The sequence below is a fragment of the Diorhabda carinulata genome, chromosome X (genome assembly GCF_026250575.1).
Source record: "Diorhabda carinulata isolate Delta chromosome X, icDioCari1.1, whole genome shotgun sequence".
Taxonomy (NCBI): Eukaryota; Metazoa; Arthropoda; class Insecta; order Coleoptera; family Chrysomelidae; genus Diorhabda; species Diorhabda carinulata.
Genome location: NC_079472.1, coordinates 15246539 through 15272727, shown reverse-complemented (window position 1 = coordinate 15272727; position 26189 = coordinate 15246539). Strand labels below are relative to the sequence as shown.

The following is a 26189-nucleotide window of genomic DNA, read 5'->3' as shown; positions in this document are numbered from 1 at the left end:
AAGTTTGCACCTAGATTTTCTCTTTTTTTTTTGTAATTAAATTCAAAAATGCTCGGGCGGGTCGATTTTGCTTTTGAAGGGGACACATTTTAAACATATTATTCGGTCTGCGTCTTTAACCCCCTATCGAGGGGAAATAGGGGTCGACTGATATATTATTTGAAAGGGCACAAAATTGACTTTCTAATGATACTCTTTTTGTTGAATTTTAATAAAACAGTTAATGCAAAAACGGCTTTAAAGATATTAACGAAGCCGATAATTTCGGGATTAACGAAAAATACAAATAAGTTTTAATAATCACGAGTGAAAACAACTGTTAGTACATTCCGATGTTTGGTATTTTCAACATACTTTGTAAAAAAAAATAAACTAATTCCATACAATAATACAGATTTTGTTCAAATCCATTTCTAACATTTCGTAAGCATATCAGGTGTTACGTTTCTGCACTCTGATGTAATCCGTTGGCGAAGATCTCCTATGGACTCGGGCTTCGTGGCAAAACATTTATTTTTTAAATGTCCCCAAAGAAAAAAGTCTAAAGGCGATAAATCCGGTGACCTGGCAGGCCATTCAATTGGGCCCCTCCTTCCAATCCACCATCCAGGAAACCGGCATCTAAGAACTGTCTTACAGGAGCCACATAGTGCTCCATCTTGCTGAAAATGAAGCCGATCAGCAGTATGATTTTGGTCATCATCAATTATTTGTGTTATTAAAGGATCCATTGTATCTTCAAGCATGTTTAGGTAGACTTCACCAGTTGAATTTCCAGGAATAAAAAGTAGTCCAATGATGACGAAATTGATGACGCGCGAAGAACTTTTTTGCCACAAGTATTCGAAAAAATCAATGGAACCAATCGAATCGTTCTCCACGAGGACAATGCCAGTTCTCACACACAATTTAATGGAAACCTTTCTTGATATATTATTAAGTGTTAACTTACCTATGAATTCATTTCGCAGCCTTGTCCTATCGTTGAGCCTGGGTGTTGAAATAATCAAACAGTTGATAAATGCCACCAGGGCAGTTTGATAGTCCACTGCAGTTGCACGGTCTAATTCGTCGACTATCACGCTCAGTCTATATCTCTCGCCTTTCAATTTCTATAAATATATAAACAAAAAAATTTGGATGAATGAATTAAGTTTTGAAGCAAGTTCCAATTATAATTTGTGTGGATATTTTGATGTGAAAAGATGTCCAAGGAATTTTTGGTACCGCTCACAACAGCTCCAATTTTGGTTACTAATATCTTGGAGTGATTAATTGAATTTCTGACGATTTTTATACTCAGATGACCTCTCTTCATACCATTTTTCTTGAGACGGCCACCATACAAACACTTCTGGATTTGATCATGTAATGGATAGCTCTCTCTATGCAACATCTACAATTTTGGGAACACCATTTGTGATAAAAATATTTCCATCAGAAAAAATTTATGATTTATGGACATTTTTGTGCAATTATTCATCTCCTCTACAGACAAACTGCTGGCGCTCATATCGGAGCACTCAGAGCAAGTAAACGCAGAGTGTGAGTGCAAGTGACATGTGGTCTTTGATGAATCTCTTTTATTCTTGCGCCCATAGTTCTTGGAATATTTTATGAGGACCACGGACTCTGACCAAGGCGAATGCTAAGTCATAAAAAATAACTGTTGCCATTCGTCGTGTACAGTCTCAAGCGGATTATTTTTCAATAGTCAACAGAATAATCAGCATTGTACCTAATCAAAATTTTGGTTGCTTAAGACTGATATAGATGAGAGAGAAAGAGGAATTCGTTGGGTATATTTGAGTGGGATCAGGAATTTTTCATAGAGAGGTGATAGATTAGTTATTTCGTTGCTTCAGGCTGAAAAAAGAACGACCAAATTTGGCTCTAGTCTAAAAACCAAACGGTTTAGAAAAGTATTTTTCGTAGAAAACCTGCTAAACCAACAGATAACGATGAATTCGACCTTACCTTAAATTGATCTAGGGTGTCAAGTGATCTAGCCCGGCCCTCTTCGTTGTGAACGCATAGAGCAGACAGAAGTTCAAATACTTGCTTTTTAACTGTTACATTTTGAGTATCCAACGCGGCTGCTAATTTTCTAATGTAATCCGGATTCTCGACGATGAAGTCTAATCCTATCCTGGATGAATCCATGTCGAGATCCTCTTCAGTTGCTACCTGAAACAATGAAATTTACTTACAAAAATATGTTTAAAACCAATTTTTTCCATGTATTCAAACATTCGTTCACTATTTGATGACTGCCAAACAAATACTAAACAACGCAGCGTCTTCAAACTGTATAGATTGGACCAAAAACTTTTATTTCGTTTGCCGTGTTATCATCATGTATATTTATCTAACGATATCAAAAACTTTTTATAATCGAAATAAAGATGTATGTCCATGTCCTACAAAATGTAAACTTGAAAAAGTTAGTCATATTTACCATTTATAACTAATATGGTCAAACTACTGTCCAAAAATGGTTTTAATAACCTCAATCAAGTTTTATTTCAAGACAATTTAATAAGACTATGAGAATAGAAAAAGTATTTAACAATTCAGTATTCACTTAGATTTATACTGATGCATTACAAATCAAATACAATTTTCTTCCAAAAAAAAACATTATTGCCCCTATTTCCTATTTTGAATCAAAAATTAGTTTGCACATTATACAAAGAAAATTGTGGTAACTATAATTGGGTGTTAAAACTGATAAAAAAGATGATGAACAAATGAAAGTTTTAAATTTTTAAGTGTTGATTCATCAAATAAAAAATAATTTCAAAGTTTTTCTTAAAACTACAAGAAAAATAATGAAGAACGAGATGGAAAATTAAATTGAACACCTCCAGAATTACCTCCAAAGTAACGTCTGGAGACGTATATATATAACTTTGAGCTGTACAACTCATAAAGAGGATCAGGAAATAGATTGGTAGACTGTGGATGTGGACAGGACCACAATGTGCCCACAAAAAAGAACTTTAAAGTTATAACAACAGGCAGTAGAGATCAAGTCTACAATAGTAGATAGTAAACTGATGGTACTCTCAACGGACCAAAAAGGATGGCGTTCGAAGCTAGAGGAAGTTGAAGGCCTTTTGTGAAGCTTAGCGCTAGTTATGATGATTGCTTGAATTTATAAACTGTGAGATCAAAGGCAAATATGGAGTTATTGATAGAATAATTGTTCTAAATGATTGAATGGTTTGAATAAATACTGTTTTTAACAAGTTTTCCAAAAAACTACTTTTAATTTCCAAACAAACTATAGTTTTTCAGGTTAAAAATGATGTGTGAATGAGGTTTTTTTAAAACAACTGCTTCTAGTTCAAAAACAGACTATAATTTTTCAGGTTAAACATGATGTGTGAATGAGGTTTCTTAAAAAACTGCTTCTATTTCAAAAACAGACTATAGTTTTTCAAGTTTTTCAGGTAAAAAATGATGTGTGAATAAGGTTTTTTTTTTAAAAAAACTGCTTCTATTTCAAAAACAGACTATAGTTTTTCAGGTTAAAAATGATGTGTGAATGAGGTTTCTTAAGAAAACTGCTTCTATTTCAAAAACAGACTATAGTTTTGCAAGTTTTTCAGGTTAAAAAAGATGTGTGAATGAGGTTTCTTAAGAAAACTGCTTCTATTTCAAAAACAGACTATAGTTTTTCAGGTTAAAAATGATGTGTGAATGAGGTTTCTTAAAAAACTGCTTCTATTTCAAAAACAGACTATAGTTTTTCAAGTTTTTCAGGTAAAAAATGATGTGTGAATAAGGTTTTTTTTTTAAAAAAACTGCTTCTATTTCAAAAACAGACTATAGTTTTTCAGGTTAAAAATGATGTGTGAATGAGGTTTCTTAAGAAAACTGCTTCTATTTCAAAAACAGACTATAGTTTTTCAGGTTAAAAATGATGTGTGAATGAGGTTTCTTAAAAAACTGCTTCTATTTCAAAAACAGACTATAGTTTTTCAAGTTTTTCAGGTAAAAAATGATGTGTGAATAAGGTTTTTTTTTTAAAAAAACTGCTTCTATTTCAAAAACAGACTATAGTTTTTCAGGTTAAAAATGATGTGTGAATGAGGTTTCTTAAGAAAACTGCTTCTATTTCAAAAACAGACTATAGTTTTGCAAGTTTTTCAGGTTAAAAAAGATGTGTGAATGAGGTTTCTTAAGAAAACTGCTTCTATTTCAAAAACAGACTATAGTTTTTCAGGTTAAAAATGATGTGTGAATGAGGTTTCTTAAGAAAACTGCTTCTATTTCAAAAACAGACTATAGTTTTGCAAGTTTTTCAGGTTAAAAATGATGTGTGAATGAGGTTTCTTAAGAAAACTGCTTCTATTTCAAAAACAGACTATAGTTTTGCAAGTTTTTCAGGTTAAAAAAGATGTGTGAATGAGGTTTCTTAAGAAAACTGCTTCTATTTCAAAAACAGACTATAGTTTTTCAGGTTAAAAATGATGTGTGAATGAGGTTTCTTAAGAAAACTGCTTCTATTTCAAAAACAGACTATAGTTTTGCAAGTTTTTCAGGTTAAAAAAGATGTGTGAATGAGGTTTCTTAAGAAAACTGCTTCTATTTCAAAAACAGACTATAGTTTTGCAAGTTTTTCAGGTTAAAAATGATGTGTGAATGAGGTTTCTTAAGAAAACTGCTTCTATTTCAAAAACAGACTATAGTTTTTCAGGTTAAAAATGATGTGTGAATGAGGTTTCTTAAGAAAACTGCTTCTATTTCAAAAACAGACTATAGTTTTGCAAGTTTTTCAGGTTAAAAATGATGTGTGAATGAGGTTTCTTAAGAAAACTGCTTCTATTTCAAAAACAGACTATAGTTTTGCAAGTTTTTCAGGTTAAAAAAGATGTGTGAATGAGGTTTCTTAAGAAAACTGCTTCTATTTCAAAAACAGACTACAGTTTTTCAAGTTTTCTAGGTTAAAAAAGATGTGTGAATGAGGTTTCTTAAAGAAACTGCTTGTATTTCAAAAACAGACTATAGTTTTGCAAGTTTTTCAGGTTAAAAATGATGTGAGAATGAAGTTTTTTTAAAAAAACTGCTTGTATTTCAAAAACAGACTATAGTTTTTCAGGTTAAAAATGATGTGTGAATGAGGTTTCTTAAGAAAACTGCTTCTATTTCAAAAACAGACTACAGTTTTTCAAGTTTTCTAGGTTAAAAAAGATGTGTGAATGAGGTTTCTTAAAGAAACTGCTTGTATTTCAAAAACAGACTATAGTTTTGCAAGTTTTTCAGGTTAAAAATGATGTGAGAATGAAGTTTTTTTAAAAAAACTGCTTGTATTTCAAAAACAGACTATAGTTTTTCAGGTTAAAAATGATGTGTGAATGAGGTTTCTTAAGAAAACTGCTTCTATTTCAAAAACAGACTATAGTTTTGCAAGTTTTTCAGGTTAAAAATGATGTGTGAATGAGGTTTCTTAAGAAAACTGCTTCTATTTCAAAAACAGACTATAGTTTTTCAGGTTAAAAATGATGTGTGAATGAGGTTTCTTAAGAAAACTGCTTCTATTTCAAAAACAGACTATAGTTTTGCAAGTTTTTCAGGTTAAAAATGATGTGTGAATGAGGTTTCTTAAGAAAACTGCTTCTATTTCAAAAACAGACTATAGTTTTGCAAGTTTTTCAGGTTAAAAAAGATGTGTGAATGAGGTTTCTTAAGAAAACTGCTTCTATTTCAAAAACAGACTACAGTTTTTCAAGTTTTCTAGGTTAAAAAAGATGTGTGAATGAGGTTTCTTAAAGAAACTGCTTGTATTTCAAAAACAGACTATAGTTTTGCAAGTTTTTCAGGTTAAAAATGATGTGAGAATGAAGTTTTTTTAAAAAAACTGCTTGTATTTCAAAAACAGACTATAGTTTTTCAAGTTTTTCAGGTTAAAAATGATGTGTGAATGAGGTTTCTTAAAGAAACTGCTTGTATTTCAAAAACAGACTATAGTTTTGCAAGTTTTTCAGGTTAAAAATGATGTGAGAATGAAGTTTTTTTAAAAAAACTGCTTGTATTTCAAAAACAGACTATAGTTTTTCAGGTTAAAAATGATGTGTGAATGAGGTTTCTTAAGAAAACTGCTTCTATTTCAAAAACAGACTATAGTTTTGCAAGTTTTTCAGGTTAAAAATGATGTGTGAATGAGGTTTCTTAAGAAAACTGCTTCTATTTCAAAAACAGACTATAGTTTTGCAAGTTTTTCAGGTTAAAAAAGATGTGTGAATGAGGTTTCTTAAGAAAACTGCTTCTATTTCAAAAACAGACTACAGTTTTTCAAGTTTTCTAGGTTAAAAAAGATGTGTGAATGAGGTTTCTTAAAGAAACTGCTTGTATTTCAAAAACAGACTATAGTTTTGCAAGTTTTTCAGGTTAAAAATGATGTGAGAATGAAGTTTTTTTAAAAAAACTGCTTGTATTTCAAAAACAGACTATAGTTTTTCAAGTTTTTCAGGTTAAAAATGATGTGTGAATGAGGTTTCTTAAAGAAACTGCTTGTATTTCAAAAACAGACTATAGTTTTGCAAGTTTTTCAGGTTAAAAATGATGTGAGAATGTAGTTTTTTTAAAAAAACTGCTTGTATTTCAAAAACAGACTATAGTTTTTCAAGTTTTTCAGGTTAAAAATGATGTGTGAATGAGGTTTCTTAAAGAAACTGCTTGTATTTCAAAAACAGACTATAGTTTTGCAAGTTTTTCAGGTTAAAAATGATGTGAGAATGAAGTTTTTTTAAAAAAACTGCTTGTATTTCAAAAACAGACTATAGTTTTGCAAGTTTTTCAGGTTAAAAAAGATGTGTGAATGAGGTTTCTTAAGAAAACTGCTTCTATTTCAAAAACAGACTACAGTTTTTCATGTTTTCTAGGTTAAAAAAGATGTGTGAATGAGGTTTCTTAAAGAAACTGCTTGTATTTCAAAAACAGACTATAGTTTTGCAAGTTTTTCAGGTTAAAAATGATGTGAGAATGAAGTTTTTTTAAAAAAACTGCTTGTATTTCAAAAACAGACTATAGTTTTTCAAGTTTTTCAGGTTAAAAATGATGTGTGAATGAGGTTTCTTAAAGAAACTGCTTGTATTTCAAAAACAGACTATAGTTTTGCAAGTTTTTCAGGTTAAAAATGATGTGAGAATGAAGTTTTTTTAAAAAAACTGCTTGTATTTCAAAAACAGACTATAGTTTTGCAAGTTTTTCAGGTTAAAAAAGATGTGTGAATGAGGTTTCTTAAGAAAACTGCTTCTATTTCAAAAACAGACTACAGTTTTTCATGTTTTCTAGGTTAAAAAAGATGTGTGAATGAGGTTTCTTAAAGAAACTGCTTGTATTTCAAAAACAGACTATAGTTTTGCAAGTTTTTCAGGTTAAAAATGATGTGAGAATGAAGTTTTTTTAAAAAAACTGCTTGTATTTCAAAAACAGACTATAGTTTTTCAAGTTTTTCAGGTTAAAAATGATGTGTGAATGAGGTTTCTTAAAAAAATTGCTTCTATTTCAAAAACAGACTGTAGTTTTTCAGGTTAAAAATTATTTTCTGTTGATAATAATGTCTAGCTTTTAAATGATAACATTTATTATTCATTTCGTAGATTCATTGAAATGAATTTTCGATTAAATGTCTATTATTCGAAAATAAGTTTAACTTGTATCATGGTTTTATGAAACCCCGCAAAGTTTTATCAATAGTTGTTTGTCCTTCCATAGAAATAGCAAGCAACCGATCAACTAAGTTTTTCGAAGGTGTATTTCTTGTACTTTGTTATTAATTAAAATTATTATTACTTTAAGCTGTAGTCAACAACGCATATATCAGTAAAAATTATGATATCTATATTTTTATATGTTAATATCGTTTTTTAGTTCCTTAATTTTAATATTTAGTTTATTAAAACAACAAATAATTAACTGAATGACGCTTGATGGAAATATTTTTTCATTCATTACATTCTTATCTTGCTTCGTTTTTTGTTTGTTTGTGCCTGTATCCGCAAATTCGCGTCAAAACTAGAATTTTGATTTTTATACCTCAGAATCTTGTCAAACATACATAAAACACTTGAAATGGATGCAGTGTTTGTTCGTTATATTTTGATTCAAAAAATTATCTTTTACCACAAAAGAACCATTTGTTATTTAAACGCGGTCGTACAAACACCGATGATCGCGAACGTTCTGGTCGACCAATTAAGGTTGTTACTCCAGACAAGTCTACAAATTTGTTAAATCTAATCGTAAATTGAAATTGCGTGAAATAGCTGAGGCCGTAAAAAAATCATAAGACAGCGCATTTGACCATGAGAAAACTTCTTTCAAAGTTTACTCACAGTCTTATAAAAATATGTTGATGATTCAGAGCAGTGTTTGGCCATGTTTACACGTGATAAATCAGTTTTTTTGCGTCGACATGTGACAAAGGATCAAACAAGGATCCATCACTTCACATCAAAACGATCATCATCTGAATGCACTGCAGCCGGTGAACCACGTCCGAGGCGTCCAAAGGGACAACAGTCAGCTGGGTCAGAAACTTTTCCAGTAATTTTCCTCTTCTTCGAGGATTTTCTTTTAAAAACTCGAAGTAATTTATACTTCATCTTCTATAAGCAACCAACCAAATGAATGGAGGTGATTGCTTTTAAAATTTTTTATGATAAACTTTTCATGGACAACGATAGACACAACTCCGGATCGAATCAGCTAATACACATTGTAATAAATAGGATGTCGAATTAACACAGTTTCGAATTTGTAGTCTAGACCAGTGAGTAATGTTTCAACCTCACGCAACGTCTGCTTTCTTTTAAAAACTCTTCTCTGATAGATGAAAATATTTTTCTATTGAAAGTCCATCAATTTTGACGATAAACAAAAATGGAAGGTCAACCAACTCACAGAGAGTTTTGAAATGGAATTTTATTGAACGGAGACAGGCACTAGGAAATCTTCTCAAGTATTAGCAAACACATCGCAGAAAGATTAGTCGAGAAAAACATATCACCTGTGCTCAGGATGACTCACCCGGTAATGCGAAAATTATTGTTTTAGCTCAGACCATTTTACATTTATAGAAAACGAAGTAGGCGAACTGGATGTACAATCATGTTTAGAGAACGCGAAAAGTTTTTAATGTGGGTAACGAGATTACGTTCGGACTCGAGATAAATATTGAGGAGTGACTAGAAAACCGACGACAAACGTTTTATTTGATGTCATTCTTCATGATATAGGAAATTATTAATCGATACGTCAACCTCTTGACAAAAATAAAACGTAATTACAAAGATGGGAGAATGCATTTTTCCTTGGAATACCGTCTGTTACATAACGTATTTGAAAGGAGAAAGTACTGCATTATGGTGTACCCGAGGGAATAGTCAAACAGTTAATTTCATAGAAAATTATTGTAAATTGCAGCGAATGCTACCTGGAGATACATTTATTGAAACGTTTCTTTTATTATATCATCCAAAATAAGTTAAAAGTATTATCTCATAATAAACAATTCACACCGCTTGTGCAAAGATTCATTTCAAATTTATGGAATACTCGATGATCAAATCAAATTTTTTATACATCAAACAGAAAATAATCCGAGGGTGCTGAAACTAGCGATGTGTTAATTAGTGCATTATCTTGATTAAATAACATTTTCTTCTTAGCTTTTTGCTTGTTTTCTTCAATTAATCATCATCATCATCCTCCAGCCTTATCTCGTCCACTGCTGGACATAGGCCTCCTCCAAATGCTTCCAGTTTTCTCTGCTCTCAGCGGTTGCTACCCAATTTGTCCGTATTCTTTTAATATCGCCAGTCCTTCTCGTAGGGAGTCTTCCTGGATTTTGTCTGTCTGTTCTCGGTCTCCAATCTAGAATTCTTTCTGTCCATCGGTTATCTTGTATCCTTGCAACATCCACTGTCCACCGCCATTTTTGTCTCAGTATTTGGTCTATGATATATTTATCCCATTCCTCATAGTGATGCCGAGCATAGACCTTTCCATTTTACGCTGTGTAATTTGCAATTTGAGTATTGATCTTCTAGTTAATGTCAGGGTCTCCGCGACATAAGTCAGGAGAGGGGAGGACGCATTGGTTAAAGGCTTTGCTTTTCTCTTAAGGCACATCTCCATTGAACACATCTCGCAATGTACCAAACGAAACCCATCCTAGTTCTTCGAGACAGTTCTCATGTCCCAGATACGCTTAAACGTTGCTATAAATTCGCATAATAATCTCTGTTGATGGTTTTTCCTTTTTCAAATTAATCGATGAAAATTATCACAAACAATCAACGCCTTGATTTGGCCTGCGACTGAAACAGTCTTTGCCTTCTTTAGAACAGGTTCTCCTTTTCGAATCCGTTGTTTTAATTGTTCTTTTGCTTCGGGTTTGAAGTAATGTATCCACGTTTATGTCCGTGAAACATGACTCGATGGAAATTCCTCTCATGTTTGGTAGTTTGTGCACTATCAGTCGACGATTATGTAGTGGATTTTCTTCGACATTTCTGGAGTCGTCACCTCATTTGATCGATCGTGGTCGTACGGCCAATATTTAACTGTTGATAACGAAAAAATATGATTTACTACAAACTTACCGATGGCGGTTTTTGGCCTTACATCACAAAGAAAGGGGCCTGAAACAATAAAAAAGTTCATTGCACTTTCAGTAGGTAAGTAACTGTTAATAATATTATTATAAATGGAATGACATCCTGTTTAAAAACACATATACAAATAAAACAATGATGTCCCAAAAAGGAAACACCGAGGAAGTGTATTTATGCATTGTTAAATTGTTAAATCGCCTTAAGCTCAACTGCTTGTAGAAGTAGGTGCATATCTATTAAGATAGAAGAATAACCAGAATTAGAATTCTATATCCATTTATTGTTAGAGTGGGCGGAATTACTGTTTATGGTTATACAATTAAAATCGGGAAGTTATTTCTCAAATACGATTGTGAAGGGAACAATTTTAGATTGTCTTAAACTTTATGGGAAGAAATCAAATTTATGCAGCACGATGATGTTTAATTATCATAAGTAAATTATATATATCCATTTCATAAGAAAACCAACATTCCGATAAATTCCATTACGTGAATATGAAGCTTCCTTTTTCACAGTAACGGAACATTCCAGACTGTTCTTACCATATTCGAGACATGATTGGATTGGACAGGAAAGTAAGAAGTGGATGGACACAAAAGTTATCCTAAACTCGTATTTCTATAGAATTATTTCTTAATCTCGAGAAGATTGTTAATGGCAAAGTTAGAGTCCAAAGTTACCAACAAACATAGGGAAATGGTGGTTGTATAATGGATTTGAACAATGGTATGTCACAACTGGAAAATATTTCTACTTGCTTTATACTCGGTAAACTTGAAGCTGAAAAAGTTTTCAATTTAAACACCTGCAAAAGTCTTATTGCTTGAGGACTGGTGTTCGATGGTAAAAATGTTGAAATCGATCAGCAGTTCACGAGGCCTCGAGTTGGACACCCCCGAAGCTATTATATTCGAATGATGCCAATAAGAAGGTCCAATAAATCGGCGTCTCAGTATTCATGAATCACGTCTGCCTGTCGAGTAGGTTCTGCAAATACTGCTCTAAGTGGGATTACGCCTCTTTCGAGACGACAAAATAAAATTAGGATGTTGCAGTGGACTAAAAATTAGACGCATGAAGAGTGGGAGGTAGTTTGAGTCTTTGAGTGAAGATTGTTTGTGCGCAGGTCAAAAGAAGAACGGATGTTAGATCCAAGGGGATGTTTTGGAGGAAGGACGCTTGAAGACCTGGTAAGAATTGAAGGGATTATGAAGAAAGCTATAAAACATATTTAAGGAAAATGTATATGGTAAATTCAGCATGAGAACGCTTCTAATCATTCCTCGAAGCTGTACAAAGAGTATTTGGAAAAATTGGAAAGGAAGAATGTATTGAGAGTAATGATTTAGTCGTCTCAAGCCGATTGAGTCATCATTAGAATATCCTGAAAAACGTATAGAACTAAATAGATTAGGATTATTTGTCGAAATAGTAGAAATATTTTGTTTTCACCTCGTACTACTGAACGTCCTCTATAAAGGCCGTTCTCTATACGCTTTCTCGATGACTTGTTGTGTTTTATAAGCGAATTATAATTGCAGTTTAACAAATATAACTAAACCATAATTCATTGGTGTTTATTTCGAACGAGTCGCAGAGAATGTTTAGCCAGTATTCGATCTTCTATATATGGAAGCTAACTTAAAATAAAATTATTGTTGCGTTAGCAGATGAAGGTTGACTTTTATATTCTATGTCAATAAATTATAAAAAATTTTTAATTCGCGACAACATGGTGCCAAGAAATCCATTGTTGATGGTTAATAGATGGTCACTGAAGGTATTAAATGGTTGAGATGAACTTGATTGGTTAGTCATTATTGGTTTTCATTAATAAAATTTATGAAAAAAAAATAATCATTCCAATTTTCCAGAATGTAAATGGTTCGTTGGTTGTTGTTAATGGAAATATAAGATATGATGACAAACACGGTGATTTCATTTATTGAAAATAAATTAAAAAGGAATACATTTAATTTTCTTCAAAGTACCTTCATTGTCTAGCAAGATAATAGAACTGAGGGTAAAATATATATTTACAAGCATTCATGAAAGGCTTCTTTCGGAATAACTTCATTTTCTCTTTCGTTTCTACATAATTTTTTCCTGAAAAGCTAGAAATTTCATAAATCTTCTAAATCTAGGAACCACTAGACTTTTAGCCACCAAAACTTTCGTATTAAAAGTAAATTATGGCACGACAGAATGTCGTTATAAAGAAGAAACTCATTAGACTATTTTCCGAGTATTTTTTTTCAGAAATCCATTCGAAAACGTCCAATTTTATGACGAATCCGGTATTTAGAGTTGCTGGAACGAATACACATCGAATGGAATGAAAAAAGCAATGACCATCTAAATATGAGCTTCATATATAAGGCCGCTCGCCATCTAGGAACCACTAGACTTTTAGCCACCAAAACTTTCGTATTAAAAGCAAATTATGGCGCGACGGAATGTCGTTATAAACAAGAAAATCATTAGACTATTTTCCGAGTATTTTTTTTCAGAAATCCATTCGAAAACGTCCAATTTTATGTCGAATCCAGGATTTAGAGTTGCTGGAACGAATACAGATCGAATGAATTGAAAAAAGCAATGACCATCCAAATATGAGCTTCATATATAAGGCCGCTCGCCATCTAGGAACCACTAGACTTTTAGCCACCAAAACTTTCGTATTAAAAGCAAATTATGGCGCGACGGAATGTCGTTATAAACAAGAAAATCATTAGACTATTTTCCGAGTATTTTTTTTCAGAAATCCATTCGAAAACGTCCAATTTTATGTCGAATCCAGGATTTAGAGTTGCTGGAACGAATACAGATCGAATGAATTGAAAAAAGCAATGACCATCCAAATATGAGCTTCATATATAAGGCCGCTCGCCATCTAGGAACCACTAGACTTTTAGCCACCAAAACTTTCGTATTAAAAGCAAATTATGACGCGACGGAATGTCGTTAGAAAGAAGAAACTCATTAGACTATTTTCCGAGTATTTTTTTTCAGAAATCCATTCGAAAACGTCCAATTTTATGTCGAATCCAGGATTTAGAGTTGCTGGAACGAATACAGATCGAATGAATTGAAAAAAGCAATGACCATCCAAATATGAGCTTCATATATAAGGCCGCTCGCCATCTAGGAACCACTAGACTTTTAGCCACCAAAACTTTCGTATTAAAAGCAAATTATGGCGCGACGGAATGTCGTTATAAACAAGAAAATCATTAGACTATTTTCCGAGTATTTTTTTTCAGAAATCCATTCGAAAACGTCCAATTTTATGTCGAATCCGGGATTTAGAGTTGCTGGAACGAATACAGATCGAATGAATTGAAAAAAGCAATGACCATCCAAATATGAGCTTCATATATAAGGCAGCTCGCCATCTAGGAACCACTAGACTTTTAGCCACCAAAACTTTCGTATTAAAAGCAAATTATGGCGCGACGGAATGTCGTTATAAACAAGAAAATCATTAGACTATTTTCCGAGTATTTTTTTTTCAGAAATCCATTCGAAAACGTCCAATTTTATGTCGAATCCGGGATTTAGAGTTGCTGGAACGAATACAGATCGAATGAAATGAAAAAAGCAATGACCATCCAAACATGAGCTTCATATATAAGGCCGCTCGCCATCTAGGAACCACTAGACTTTTAGCCACCAAAACTTTCGTATTAAAAGCAAATTATGGCGCGACGGAATGTCGTTATAAACAAGAAAATCATTAGACTATTTTCCGAGTATTTTTTTTCAGAAATCCATTCGAAAACGTCCAATTTTATGTCGAATCCAGGATTTAGAGTTGCTGGAACGAATACAGATCGAATGAATTGAAAAAAGCAATGACCATCCAAATATGAGCTTCATATATAAGGCCGCTCGCCATCTAGGAACCACTAGACTTTTAGCCACCAAAACTTTCGTATTAAAAGCAAATTATGGCGCGACGGAATGTCGTTATAAACAAGAAAATCATTAGACTATTTTCCGAGTATTTTTTTTCAGAAATCCATTCGAAAACGTCCAATTTTATGTCGAATCCAGGATTTAGAGTTGCTGGAACGAATACAGATCGAATGAATTGAAAAAAGCAATGACCATCCAAATATGAGCTTCATATATAAGGCCGCTCGCCATCTAGGAACCACTAGACTTTTAGCCACCAAAACTTTCGTATTAAAAGCAAATTATGACGCGACGGAATGTCGTTAGAAAGAAGAAACTCATTAGACTATTTTCCGAGTATTTTTTTTCAGAAATCCATTCGAAAACGTCCAATTTTATGTCGAATCCAGGATTTAGAGTTGCTGGAACGAATACAGATCGAATGAATTGAAAAAAGCAATGACCATCCAAATATGAGCTTCATATATAAGGCCGCTCGCCATCTAGGAACCACTAGACTTTTAGCCACCAAAACTTTCGTATTAAAAGCAAATTATGGCGCGACGGAATGTCGTTATAAACAAGAAAATCATTAGACTATTTTCCGAGTATTTTTTTTCAGAAATCCATTCGAAAACGTCCAATTTTATGTCGAATCCGGGATTTAGAGTTGCTGGAACGAATACAGATCGAATGAATTGAAAAAAGCAATGACCATCCAAATATGAGCTTCATATATAAGGCAGCTCGCCATCTAGGAACCACTAGACTTTTAGCCACCAAAACTTTCGTATTAAAAGCAAATTATGGCGCGACGGAATGTCGTTATAAACAAGAAAATCATTAGACTATTTTCCGAGTATTTTTTTTTCAGAAATCCATTCGAAAACGTCCAATTTTATGTCGAATCCAGGATTTAGAGTTGCTGGAACGAATACAGATCGAATGAATTGAAAAAAGCAATGACCAGCCAAATATGAGCTTCATATATAAGGCCGCTCGCCATCTAGGAACCACTAGACTTTTAGCCACCAAAACTTTCGTATTAAAAGCAAATTATGGCGCGACGGAATGTCGTTATAAACAAGAAAATCATTAGACTATTTTCCGAGTATTTTTTTTCAGAAATCCATTCGAAAACGTCCAATTTTATGTCGAATCCGGGATTTAGAGTTGCTGGAACGAATACAGATCGAATGAATTGAAAAAAGCAATGACCATCCAAATATGAGCTTCATATATAAGGCAGCTCGCCATCTAGGAACCACTAGACTTTTAGCCACCAAAACTTTCGTATTAAAAGCAAATTATGGCGCGACGGAATGTCGTTATAAACAAGAAAATCATTAGACTATTTTCCGAGTATTTTTTTTCAGAAATCCATTCGAAAACGTCCAATTTTATGTCGAATCCGGGATTTAGAGTTGCTGGAACGAATACAGATCGAATGAATTGAAAAAAGCAATGACCATCCAAATATGAGCTTCATATATAAGGCCGCTCGCCATCTAGGAACCACTAGACTTTTAGCCACCAAAACTTTCGTATTAAAAGCAAATTATGGCGCGACGGAATGTCGTTATAAACAAGAAAATCATTAGACTATTTTCCGAGTATTTTTTTTCAGAAATCCATTCGAAAACGTCCAATTTTATGTCGAATCCGGGATTTAGAGTTGCTGGAACGAATACAGATCGAATGAATTGAAAAAAGCAATGACCATCCAAATATGAGCTTCATATATAAGGCCGCTCGCCATCTAGGAACCACTAGACTTTTAGCCACCAAAACTTTCGTATTAAAAGCAAATTATGGCGCGACGGAATGTCGTTATAAACAAGAAAATCATTAGACTATTTTCCGAGTATTTTTTTTCAGAAATCCATTCGAAAACGTCCAATTTTATGTCGAATCCGGGATTTAGAGTTGCTGGAACGAATACAGATCGAATGAATTGAAAAAAGCAATGACCATCCAAATATGAGCTTCATATATAAGGCAGCTCGCCATCTAGGAACCACTAGACTTTTAGCCACCAAAACTTTCGTATTAAAAGCAAATTATGGCGCGACGGAATGTCGTTATAAACAAGAAAATCATTAGACTATTTTCCGAGTATTTTTTTTCAGAAATCCATTCGAAAACGTCCAATTTTATGTCGAATCCAGGATTTAGAGTTGCTGGAACGAATACAGATCGAATGAATTGAAAAAAGCAATGACCATCCAAATATGAGCTTCATATATAAGGCCGCTCGCCATCTAGGAACCACTAGACTTTGAGCCACCAAAACTTTCGTATTAAAAGCAAATTATGGCGCGACGGAATGTCGTTATAAACAAGAAAATCATTAGTCTATTTTCCGAGTATTTTTTTTCAGAAATCCATTCGAAAACGTCCAATTTTATGACGAATCCGGTATTTAGAGTTGCTGGAACGAATACACATCGAATGGAATGAAAAAAGCAATGACCATCCAAATATGAGCTTCATATATAAGGCCGCTCGCCATCTAGGAACCACTAGACTTTTAGCCACCAAAACTTTCGTATTAAAAGCAAATTATGGCGCGACGGAATGTCGTTATAAACAAGAAAATCATTAGACTATTTTCCGAGTATTTTTTTTCAGAAATCCATTCGAAAACGTCCAATTTTATGTCGAATCCAGGATTTAGAGTTGCTGGAACGAATACAGATCGAATGAATTGAAAAAAGCAATGACCATCCAAATATGAGCTTCATATATAAGGCCGCTCGCCATCTAGGAACCACTAGACTTTTAGCCACCAAAACTTTCGTATTAAAAGCAAATTATGGCGCGACGGAATGTCGTTATAAACAAGAAAATCATTAGACTATTTTCCGAGTATTTTTTTTCAGAAATCCATTCGAAAACGTCCAATTTTATGTCGAATCCGGGATTTAGAGTTGCTGGAACGAATACAGATCGAATGAATTGAAAAAAGCAATGACCATCCAAATATGAGCTTCATATATAAGGCCGCTCGCCATCTAGGAACCACTAGACTTTTAGCCACCAAAACTTTCGTATTAAAAGCAAATTATGGCGCGACGGAATGTCGTTATAAACAAGAAAATCATTAGACTATTTTCCGAGTATTTTTTTTCAGAAATCCATTCGAAAACGTCCAATTTTATGACGAATCCGGTATTTAGAGTTGCTGGAACGAATACAGATCGAATGAAATGAAAAAAGCAATGACCATCCAAACATGAGCTTCATATATAAGGCCGCTCGCCATCTAGGAACCACTAGACTTTTAGCCACCAAAACTTTCGTATTAAAAGCAAATTATGGCACGACGGAATGTCGTTATAAAGAAGAAAATCATTAGACTATTTTCCGAGTATTTTTTTTCAGAAATCCATTCGAAAACGTCCAATTTTATGTCGAATCCGGGATTTAGAGTTGCTGGAACGAATACAGATCGAATGAATTGAAAAAAGCAATGACCATCCAAATATGAGCTTCATATATAAGGCCGCTCGCCATCTAGGAACCACTAGACTTTTAGCCACCAAAACTTTCGTATTAAAAGCAAATTATGGCGCGACGGAATGTCGTTATAAACAAGAAAATCATTAGACTATTTTCCGAGTATTTTTTTTCAGAAATCCATTCGAAAACGTCCAATTTTATGACGAATCCGGTATTTAGAGTTGCTGGAACGAATACAGATCGAATGAAATGAAAAAAGCAATGACCATCCAAACATGAGCTTCATATATAAGGCCGCTCGCCATCTAGGAACCACTAGACTTTTAGCCACCAAAACTTTCGTATTAAAAGCAAATTATGGCACGACGGAATGTCGTTATAAAGAAGAAAATCATTAGACTATTTTCCGAGTATTTTTTTTCAGAAATCCATTCGAAAACGTCCAATTTTATGTCGAATCCGGGATTTAGAGTTGCTGGAACGAATACAGATCGAATGAAATGAAAAAAGCAATGACCATCCAAACATGAGCTTCATATATAAGGCCGCTCGCCATCTAGGAACCACTAGACTTTTAGCCACCAAAACTTTCGTATTTAAAGCAAATTATGGCACGACGTAATGTCGTTATAAAGAAGAAAATCATTAGACTATTTTCCGAGTATTTTTTTTCAGAAATCCATTCGAAAACGTCCAATTTTATGTCGAATCCGGGATTTAGAGTTGCTGGAACGAATACAGATCGAATGATATGGAAAAAGCAATGACCATCCAAATATGAGCCTCACATTTCAGGCCGCACGCCAATGATGAAAGATCAGGTTAGTAAAAAAAATTGTTCATCAAAATTTGTCATGTTAATTACACTAATCTGCCAGTTTGAGAGTGACGTAAAGGAAGGGAGATGGTTACAAAGTTGTAAAGAAAACGTCATCTCTATATTCTCGAACGTGGCTATTTTTTTCATTTTGAAGGAAATGATGAAAAATATATAATTTAACGATTTCCACAAGCCGAAATAAAAAATCTGTAAAGTTTCATGCAGTTCTATTCTTCTCTCATTCTTTCTCCATCTATTAGTTTTTTACTCTATCCCCACTTTGGTTTCTGTTGTCACCTCAGCTGATCAGAGAGATTCGTTCGTGGCATATTATTTACAACGTGTCTCCAATGTTTTGACTCATTTTGTTATTTCAATAATAAGTTATGTGAATTAAATTTTGTAAATATTTACAATAAGTGATAATTAAGTGTAAATTTTATGGTAAAACATCTTTGCCAAAAACAAATTCTACTGAGGAAGACGGTGATTAATTGAATAATAAAAATGAAAATTTTCTTCTTCCATGCACTTTTTATTTAGAGGTTATTACCTGAGCTTTCCAATTAAGTTCAATGGTTTGGAAATAAGTTTTTTTTACATTTCAAAATGGCGAATTTTTTTGCACATTCTAATAACGGCCGGGAATTTGCGTCACGTCGAAATCGTCAAATTATCAATGCTGCAGATATTTCTAAGATTTAATCAATAAAATTGATTTTTTCCTACCATGATGCATATATTCTGATCGCTAGATACATTTTCATTGAGTTTAATTTTTAAATACATATTTAGTCGTTCAGCATAGCGAATGATCTTGGATGGTTGCATACGAATGTAGAGAATAATACCAAATTTGGAGGAATTAGTCCAAGGCAGTGAAGTATATTGTGTAGATGGAGATTGTTTATACGATTAAGCGACACTCAAAAGTGATATTCAAAGACGACCGTGTGTGAGGTTGGCGCCTCCTTATGAGCACACCATTATTTCCAGTTAGTTGGTGATTATGCTTCAGAAATAAGAGCGTAGATATTTTACTTTAAAAGGGGTTCACATCTATCATATTTCCATTTAACTATCTGGAAAAATATTACGAGAATTGCTACTTAAATTTTGAGATATGGCAACACTGATGCGAATATGTCAAATCTGACATTGACATCATAAAGATTGACATTGACATGCGAGTGTCATTTAAGTTGTTTACAAATATTCATCTTGGTCAAAAAATGGAATTAAATCACGTACAGTTTCGTGCGTTGATTTTCTATGATTTTGTTTGTCGCCTGTTTTTTTCGGAATAACCGAAGATGTCGCCACCGTCTCATTAGAGCAACGTTGAACTATCAGTACACCAACATTTGTTTGCCAGAAGTATTCGATAAAATTAGAGAAACCAATGGCAGAAGACGAATCGTTCTCCATCCACGACAACGCGAGCTCTCACACATCATTTCAAACAAAAACGTTTTTGAACAGTGAAAACATCAAATTGATGGATCATCAGACGTAAAGTCCTTGTTTGGGATCCAATGATTTCTTTTTATTTTCGCGTATCAAAAATAAATTGCGAGATCAACGTTTTTCTACGTTTGAAGAAGAACAAAATGCTTCGACAATTAGTTCAAACGCATTGATCTCAATGGAGAATATTTTTAAAAACAATAGAGCCATAATGAAATATTTGTTTACTTAATTTTAACTTAAGTAGCAAGTGTAGTGTGACAGTTTAGTTAATTTATGATGTTATTTTTATTCTTTTTGTTCCTGTGCTAATGATCAGCGCAGTCGAGGCACATTAAACTGAAATAAACAAATAAATAAGTCATTCTTCTTTCTTAGAACCGAACGAAATTAGTTTAAAACAGTTTGTGGGAATCGACTGAAAATTTGGAAAAATAGCCCCATAAAATTAAGTGAATCGATTGTATGAGAAGAATTGATGACATAGTTATAAAATAACAAGACAGAATAACAGAAGTATTCCCAGATTTCGGAAAAACGCAGGGTTAATAATTACGGCTGAAATAATTCATTTAATTTATTTCCACGACATGTTTTTAATAATTTGTTAAGCATTAAAAAATAATGAATACGATAATTCAAATCATTTAGTAATAAAATGAGAATGAAGACATTTCCTAGAACTACCTAAAGCAAAATACTAAACCATTATAAGTTCTACTACTATACCAAAATCTTACTTAATTAGAACCAATAATCGTTCTTCGAGGAATATGTTTATGATGGCAGGGTTCCTTTTAACCCCATTAAGAAAAGGATTAATTTGTTTACTGAATAATTCTTGTGGGACTATAAATAGCCAGACTAAGCGACGCAAATAAACCGTTTGAAATTGATTTAATTAAGTTCGCGGCTGATTAATAGGCGGACATTTGTTTATTCGATTAATTTTACATTTAATATTTCATTCCAAAAATCTACTCTTTATCTGTGCTATTATATTCGACTATACTGATTAACTGATGTCAATTAATCTATTAAGTCTAGCGTCTATATCGAAGATACGGCCCGCGGGCCGCTTCCGGCCCCGAGGCCGTATCAATGAGGCCCGCGATCGCAATGCGTCACAGAAAGAAGAATAATGGTTTTTAGAGCTTTTAGACTTCATTCGATTCCTCTACGGATTTTTTAAATACTCGTACTCTCAAGTCTACGGCGTTGTAACTAAATTAAAACAGAAAACAACAGGGAATTTTGTGAGATTTCACTGTATAATTCATCAGGACTCATTAGCATCCAAACATTCAAAAATGGACCACGTCATGCAACCTATAATTTCGTTAGCTCAGTCGAGGAGTAGTTTTAGAAAGATTTTTTGCATTACGTGACCATATTCAAGCTTTCGTGTTAGAAAAAGGCAAACCAATTGATCATGACGATGACTGGTGGATTGATTGTGTCTTTTTGGTACATATGACTGATCTGAATATAAAGTTACAGGGTAAAAATCTGATTATCACTCACATGTATTCATATATTCAAGCTTTTGAAACAAAGTTGAGGCTGTGGGAAAATTAGGTGAAAAATCAAACTTTGGACCATTTCTCTCATTTAAAAACATTTGGCTAGCTAACCAAAAAAATTAGATGAATATTCTCAACAATGGTTTTGAAGACTTTCACACTTTTCAATAATCCATTCAATTCTGAAGCTTCACAGGCACCAGTTCAGTTGCAAATGAAGTTGATAGATCTTCAGTCGGATAGTATTTTGAAAGAAAAATTTCATGAGATTAACGCTCTAACATTTTGTAACACAATATTTCAAGAGTTTGGATAATTACCCGGAATTTAAAAAGCATGCAGCACGCATTATCTGTAGTCAGGTATCTTTTATAACTTTGATATAATTTTTAACAACCGTATTTTATATACTTTTATTTTCAATCTGGCCCACCTATGAATTCAAAATTTAATATATGGCCCTCTGCAAAATTGAGTTTGACACCTCTGCCCTAAATCTTTTCGCTGTAATCTTTTTTCACTGCGTCTGTTTTTTATTTGAAGCAGTCGAAAAAAACAAACAGAACCTAGTTACCTTGTTAACTTGTAAGTTCAAAAAAATTCTATGAACCCAAATTTTGTGCAAGTACATTACTGTGACCGTTAATTGTTAAATTATAAATAAAAATTTGAAATATATTATTCGTTATGTTAAGATTACAAAATATGGTGTCATGGCGCGGAGTTTCGGCATGTGCTATCAGTTTATTTAGTAACGCTAGATGTTTAATTTATCTATTTGGAGGCTTGACTAATTAAATCTCTAGAAATTGCTTACGGCGATATATTGAACCACCGGATACTTGAATTCTAATCAAAGATTGAGGGGACGAAGATGGGGGTGATTTTGTGGTTGCTCAAAGCTGAAATTAAACTTTCAGGCAACGGCAGACTGAAAGAAATAATTCTAAATAATGAACCAGAGTTTCTGGGCTCATCGTCACGAAAAGAACTACTAATAAACCAAACCACCAACAATGAATCGATTAGCGTGAACAGACGCATCATCAAGCAAAAGCTACATCCTTTCACGTGTACAAAGTTGAATTTATTCCATTAAAAGGAGTAATTGGTTTAGTAGGGAATCTAAATACATTTCAGCATTTAACCTCCCAATAAACTGTGTGTCCATTATAGATATGGATTTGTTGATAAATAATAATGAAAGTTTTGCCTTTTGACACAACTATTTAATTAAACAAGGCTTAATCTCCAAATATAACCCAGTCGGAAAAGTCTTTCTGCTCATTAACTTTTCCTAAAATCCTATCAAATGCTAGTCTTTTCTCAAAATCATCATCAGTTAATTCCTGTTGCAAGTTATTTTAGTCGATTTTTCGCACACTTCACCGTCAGTTCTTGTTCGCTGGAGATACGACTTACACTTGTGTATAGGTTATAAGTAACTGTCAGCAAAACATTAATTTTATTCTCCTTAAAAGAAGTTTTTAATCTTCCATACTTTTCATAATTAATTGAACCCGTGCGATTGAACCGCTCCAAGGTTGTTTTCGTAAGTTGCCGCCCTGACAAATTGTTCAAAACATCAAAAAATGTACCAAACTAAGTCAAAAAACAATAAAGTCCCTATTGTCACGTCATGTCATTGTCAAATGTCAATTTTTGACATATATATCATAGCCAACTGAAAAATCGAATTTTTTATCCTTAAAAGCTCACCCCCACATCTTTCCAACCTCAGACCGCCTGTTCCTTCCATTTTTGTGATATTCTCTCCCTTTCCCAATGGGTTTCATCCTACTATTATTTTGGTTTTGAAAATCATCGACGCTGCTCTATAAAGTATCTTAACATTTTCAAAACGTTGTAATTGGTGAGTTAATTAATGTAAAAACGATCGTATAGTTGTTTAGAGAGGCGATACTACCATAAGTCATTATTAAAGTGTCGTATATAAATCCAAAGAAAGCGCTTTCGAAGTACATTTGAATATCTAAGAAAGTGGTTGAATGAAATAAACATTTTCGTGAAATATTGATATGCATCGTGCCGTAAAGTTTGTCCGATTCATGATATACTTCTCCATACGTCTGAAGGAACTTAAGTTAAAATAAACCAGAATCTCACTTATGGAATACATTATCAATAAAGTCACTAAATAATATTTTCATACATCTGAGGTAACAGATATATGTATTTACATCTTAATTATTTGTTTTTAAAACATGTTTATTCAGAATAATGACTCTGTTAGGTGAAAAATATTTTTGACTATCGCCAAACTCTAAATATTTTCCGGAATCAGCCAAAGATCTCTGGTATCTGTGTTCTTTGTGCAATGGCCGCTGGTCATGACTTCGCGGAGGAGGACGTAGCTGTACAAACCTTCCTTCTATTCCTTTTTAATCCCAGGTATCAAAATTTCGTTTACTCATTCACAGCTTTGACATTTTCCCGATTTATCCGTATCCAAAATATATCCATAACTAATTTCAATCAATTACCTTTCGAAAGTTACAATAAATACAATATACAGCAATGATAAACATTTCATTGTATTGTAACGTACTCAAATGTGTTGCACGCCTCGAAAATTCATTTAGAATATTGGAAATTTTTACAAACATAATCAAATTTTCTTTCTATGATTACGCGGTTTATGACATAGCTCTGAAAAGAGCCAAGAAATATAAAAATATAAACAAAAAGTTCGTGATCTATTAAGTTAGCTATCAACACCGGCAACTGCTCGGATAATTACTGGATGCACGGTAAAGATGCCGCTTTTCCAGCTCTATTGGTTACCTTTCCGTTGAAGCGGTTATTCCAGCGAAAGATATCAAATCCGTGGTTGAGGCGTATCCTTCCACACCTTTCTGCAGATAGAGAGAAACTGTTCAGAATGCAATGGCAACTCTCAACTCTCGCAAGTCGCTCATCCTATAGACTGGTGCAATTTTCCGAAGTGGTCTCTGCTCCTGAAGTTTGAGATTTATATATCTATTTTAAGAATCTTTGGTTATTTTGCCAGTTGCGTTATTTTTGTTTTGTTTTCTTTATGTTTGTGTTTCCCTTTTCCGAACTTCTCACTGTTTCGATGTAATTCTTATATATGATTTTATATCTTCGCTATTATCGTTGAAGTCTCTTTGCAAAGTTTCGGAAAACTCTACTTTCTTTGTCCACCCTCATTTAGAACTTATACTATCAGGAATATATATAAAAATAGCCTTGCTCTTTCCTATATACCCACGAATCCTTTTCTTCTTTGAAATTCTCATATTGGTACATTTTGACATCTTCTATTTGTCGATCAATGATTTTATAACAAAAGAAAAGGACAATTTTCTATACTTTCTTCCTAAACAGGACATGAATCATATAATTTATTACAATATTTAAAGTGTAGTAATAACGCATATTATTAATAATCGTTGCATCAAGCTTTATCACAGCTAGTAATTCTACATTAACATTGACATACATTTATCTATGAATTTAAAAAACTTTTTGACTAAAAAATTGAAAATATACATCATTATTTTGCTCGATGTTATTCCATATACACAGGAAATTAAAATTTATTACTGCGGCATAGTTTCATTGTAACTACCAGGAAAAGTAATTTTCATCGATTTATGAAAATACTGAAGTTGCACGCAAGTATTTTTTAAACAAAACCCATGAATATTGTTACTAAAATACATGTTTTAAAAACTGCATTAATTAATCCAAACCAGCTGCGATAACATATTTGTTTTGTGAAACAGTAAAGCCTCGATCTAGATCATAACGATTTGCATTAGGACAATCATTTTTTCTGAAGAATTAATAAATTCAGTTAAACATTCAAATATATATGCAAAAAATTGACAAAATGTCCAAATCCTTTCTGTTTTTCAATGCATCCAGATTTTTGAATCCTTCCACATTTTAAGTGTGCTCTTTGAACCAGACATTAACAGACGTCTTTGTCTGTCCAATATGCATTTCGTATAAAATCTTCTCGAGGACCGTAGTATGAAGTTCAAAACTTAACTACATGAAAATATATATGCAAAAAATTGACAAAATGTCCAAATCCTTTCTGTTTTTCAATGCATCCAGATTTTTGAATCCTTCCACATTTTAAGTGTGCTCTTTGAACCAGACATTAACAGACGTCTTTGTCTGTCCAATATGCATTTCGTATAAAATCTTCTCGAGGACCGTAGTATGAAGTTCAAAACTTAACTACATGAAAATATATATGCAAAAAATTGACAAAATGTCCAAATCCTTTCTGTTTTTCAATGCATCCAGATTTTTGAATCCTTCCACATTTTAAGTGTGCTCTTTGAACCAGACATTAACAGACGTCTTTGTCTGTCCAATATGCAAAATATGCAT

General features: G+C 33.2%; 1 protein-coding gene across 5 annotated transcripts in view; it reads right to left on the bottom strand.

Moving 5' to 3' along the window:
• The window catches only part of LOC130902083 (formin-like protein), a 68290-nt gene that overhangs the window by 25035 nt on the left and 17066 nt on the right, over positions 1-26189 (bottom strand). For all 5 annotated transcript variants that reach the window (XM_057813898.1, XM_057813899.1, XM_057813897.1 and 2 more), the window contains 3 exons: positions 10617-10655; positions 1978-2187; positions 953-1112 (listed from right to left, as the gene is read on the bottom strand). In XM_057813898.1, coding sequence (XP_057669881.1) covers positions 953-1112; positions 1978-2163 — 346 coding nt within the window. In that variant the 5' untranslated portion in view covers positions 2164-2187; positions 10617-10655. The remainder of the gene's footprint in view (positions 1-952; positions 1113-1977; positions 2188-10616; positions 10656-26189) is intronic.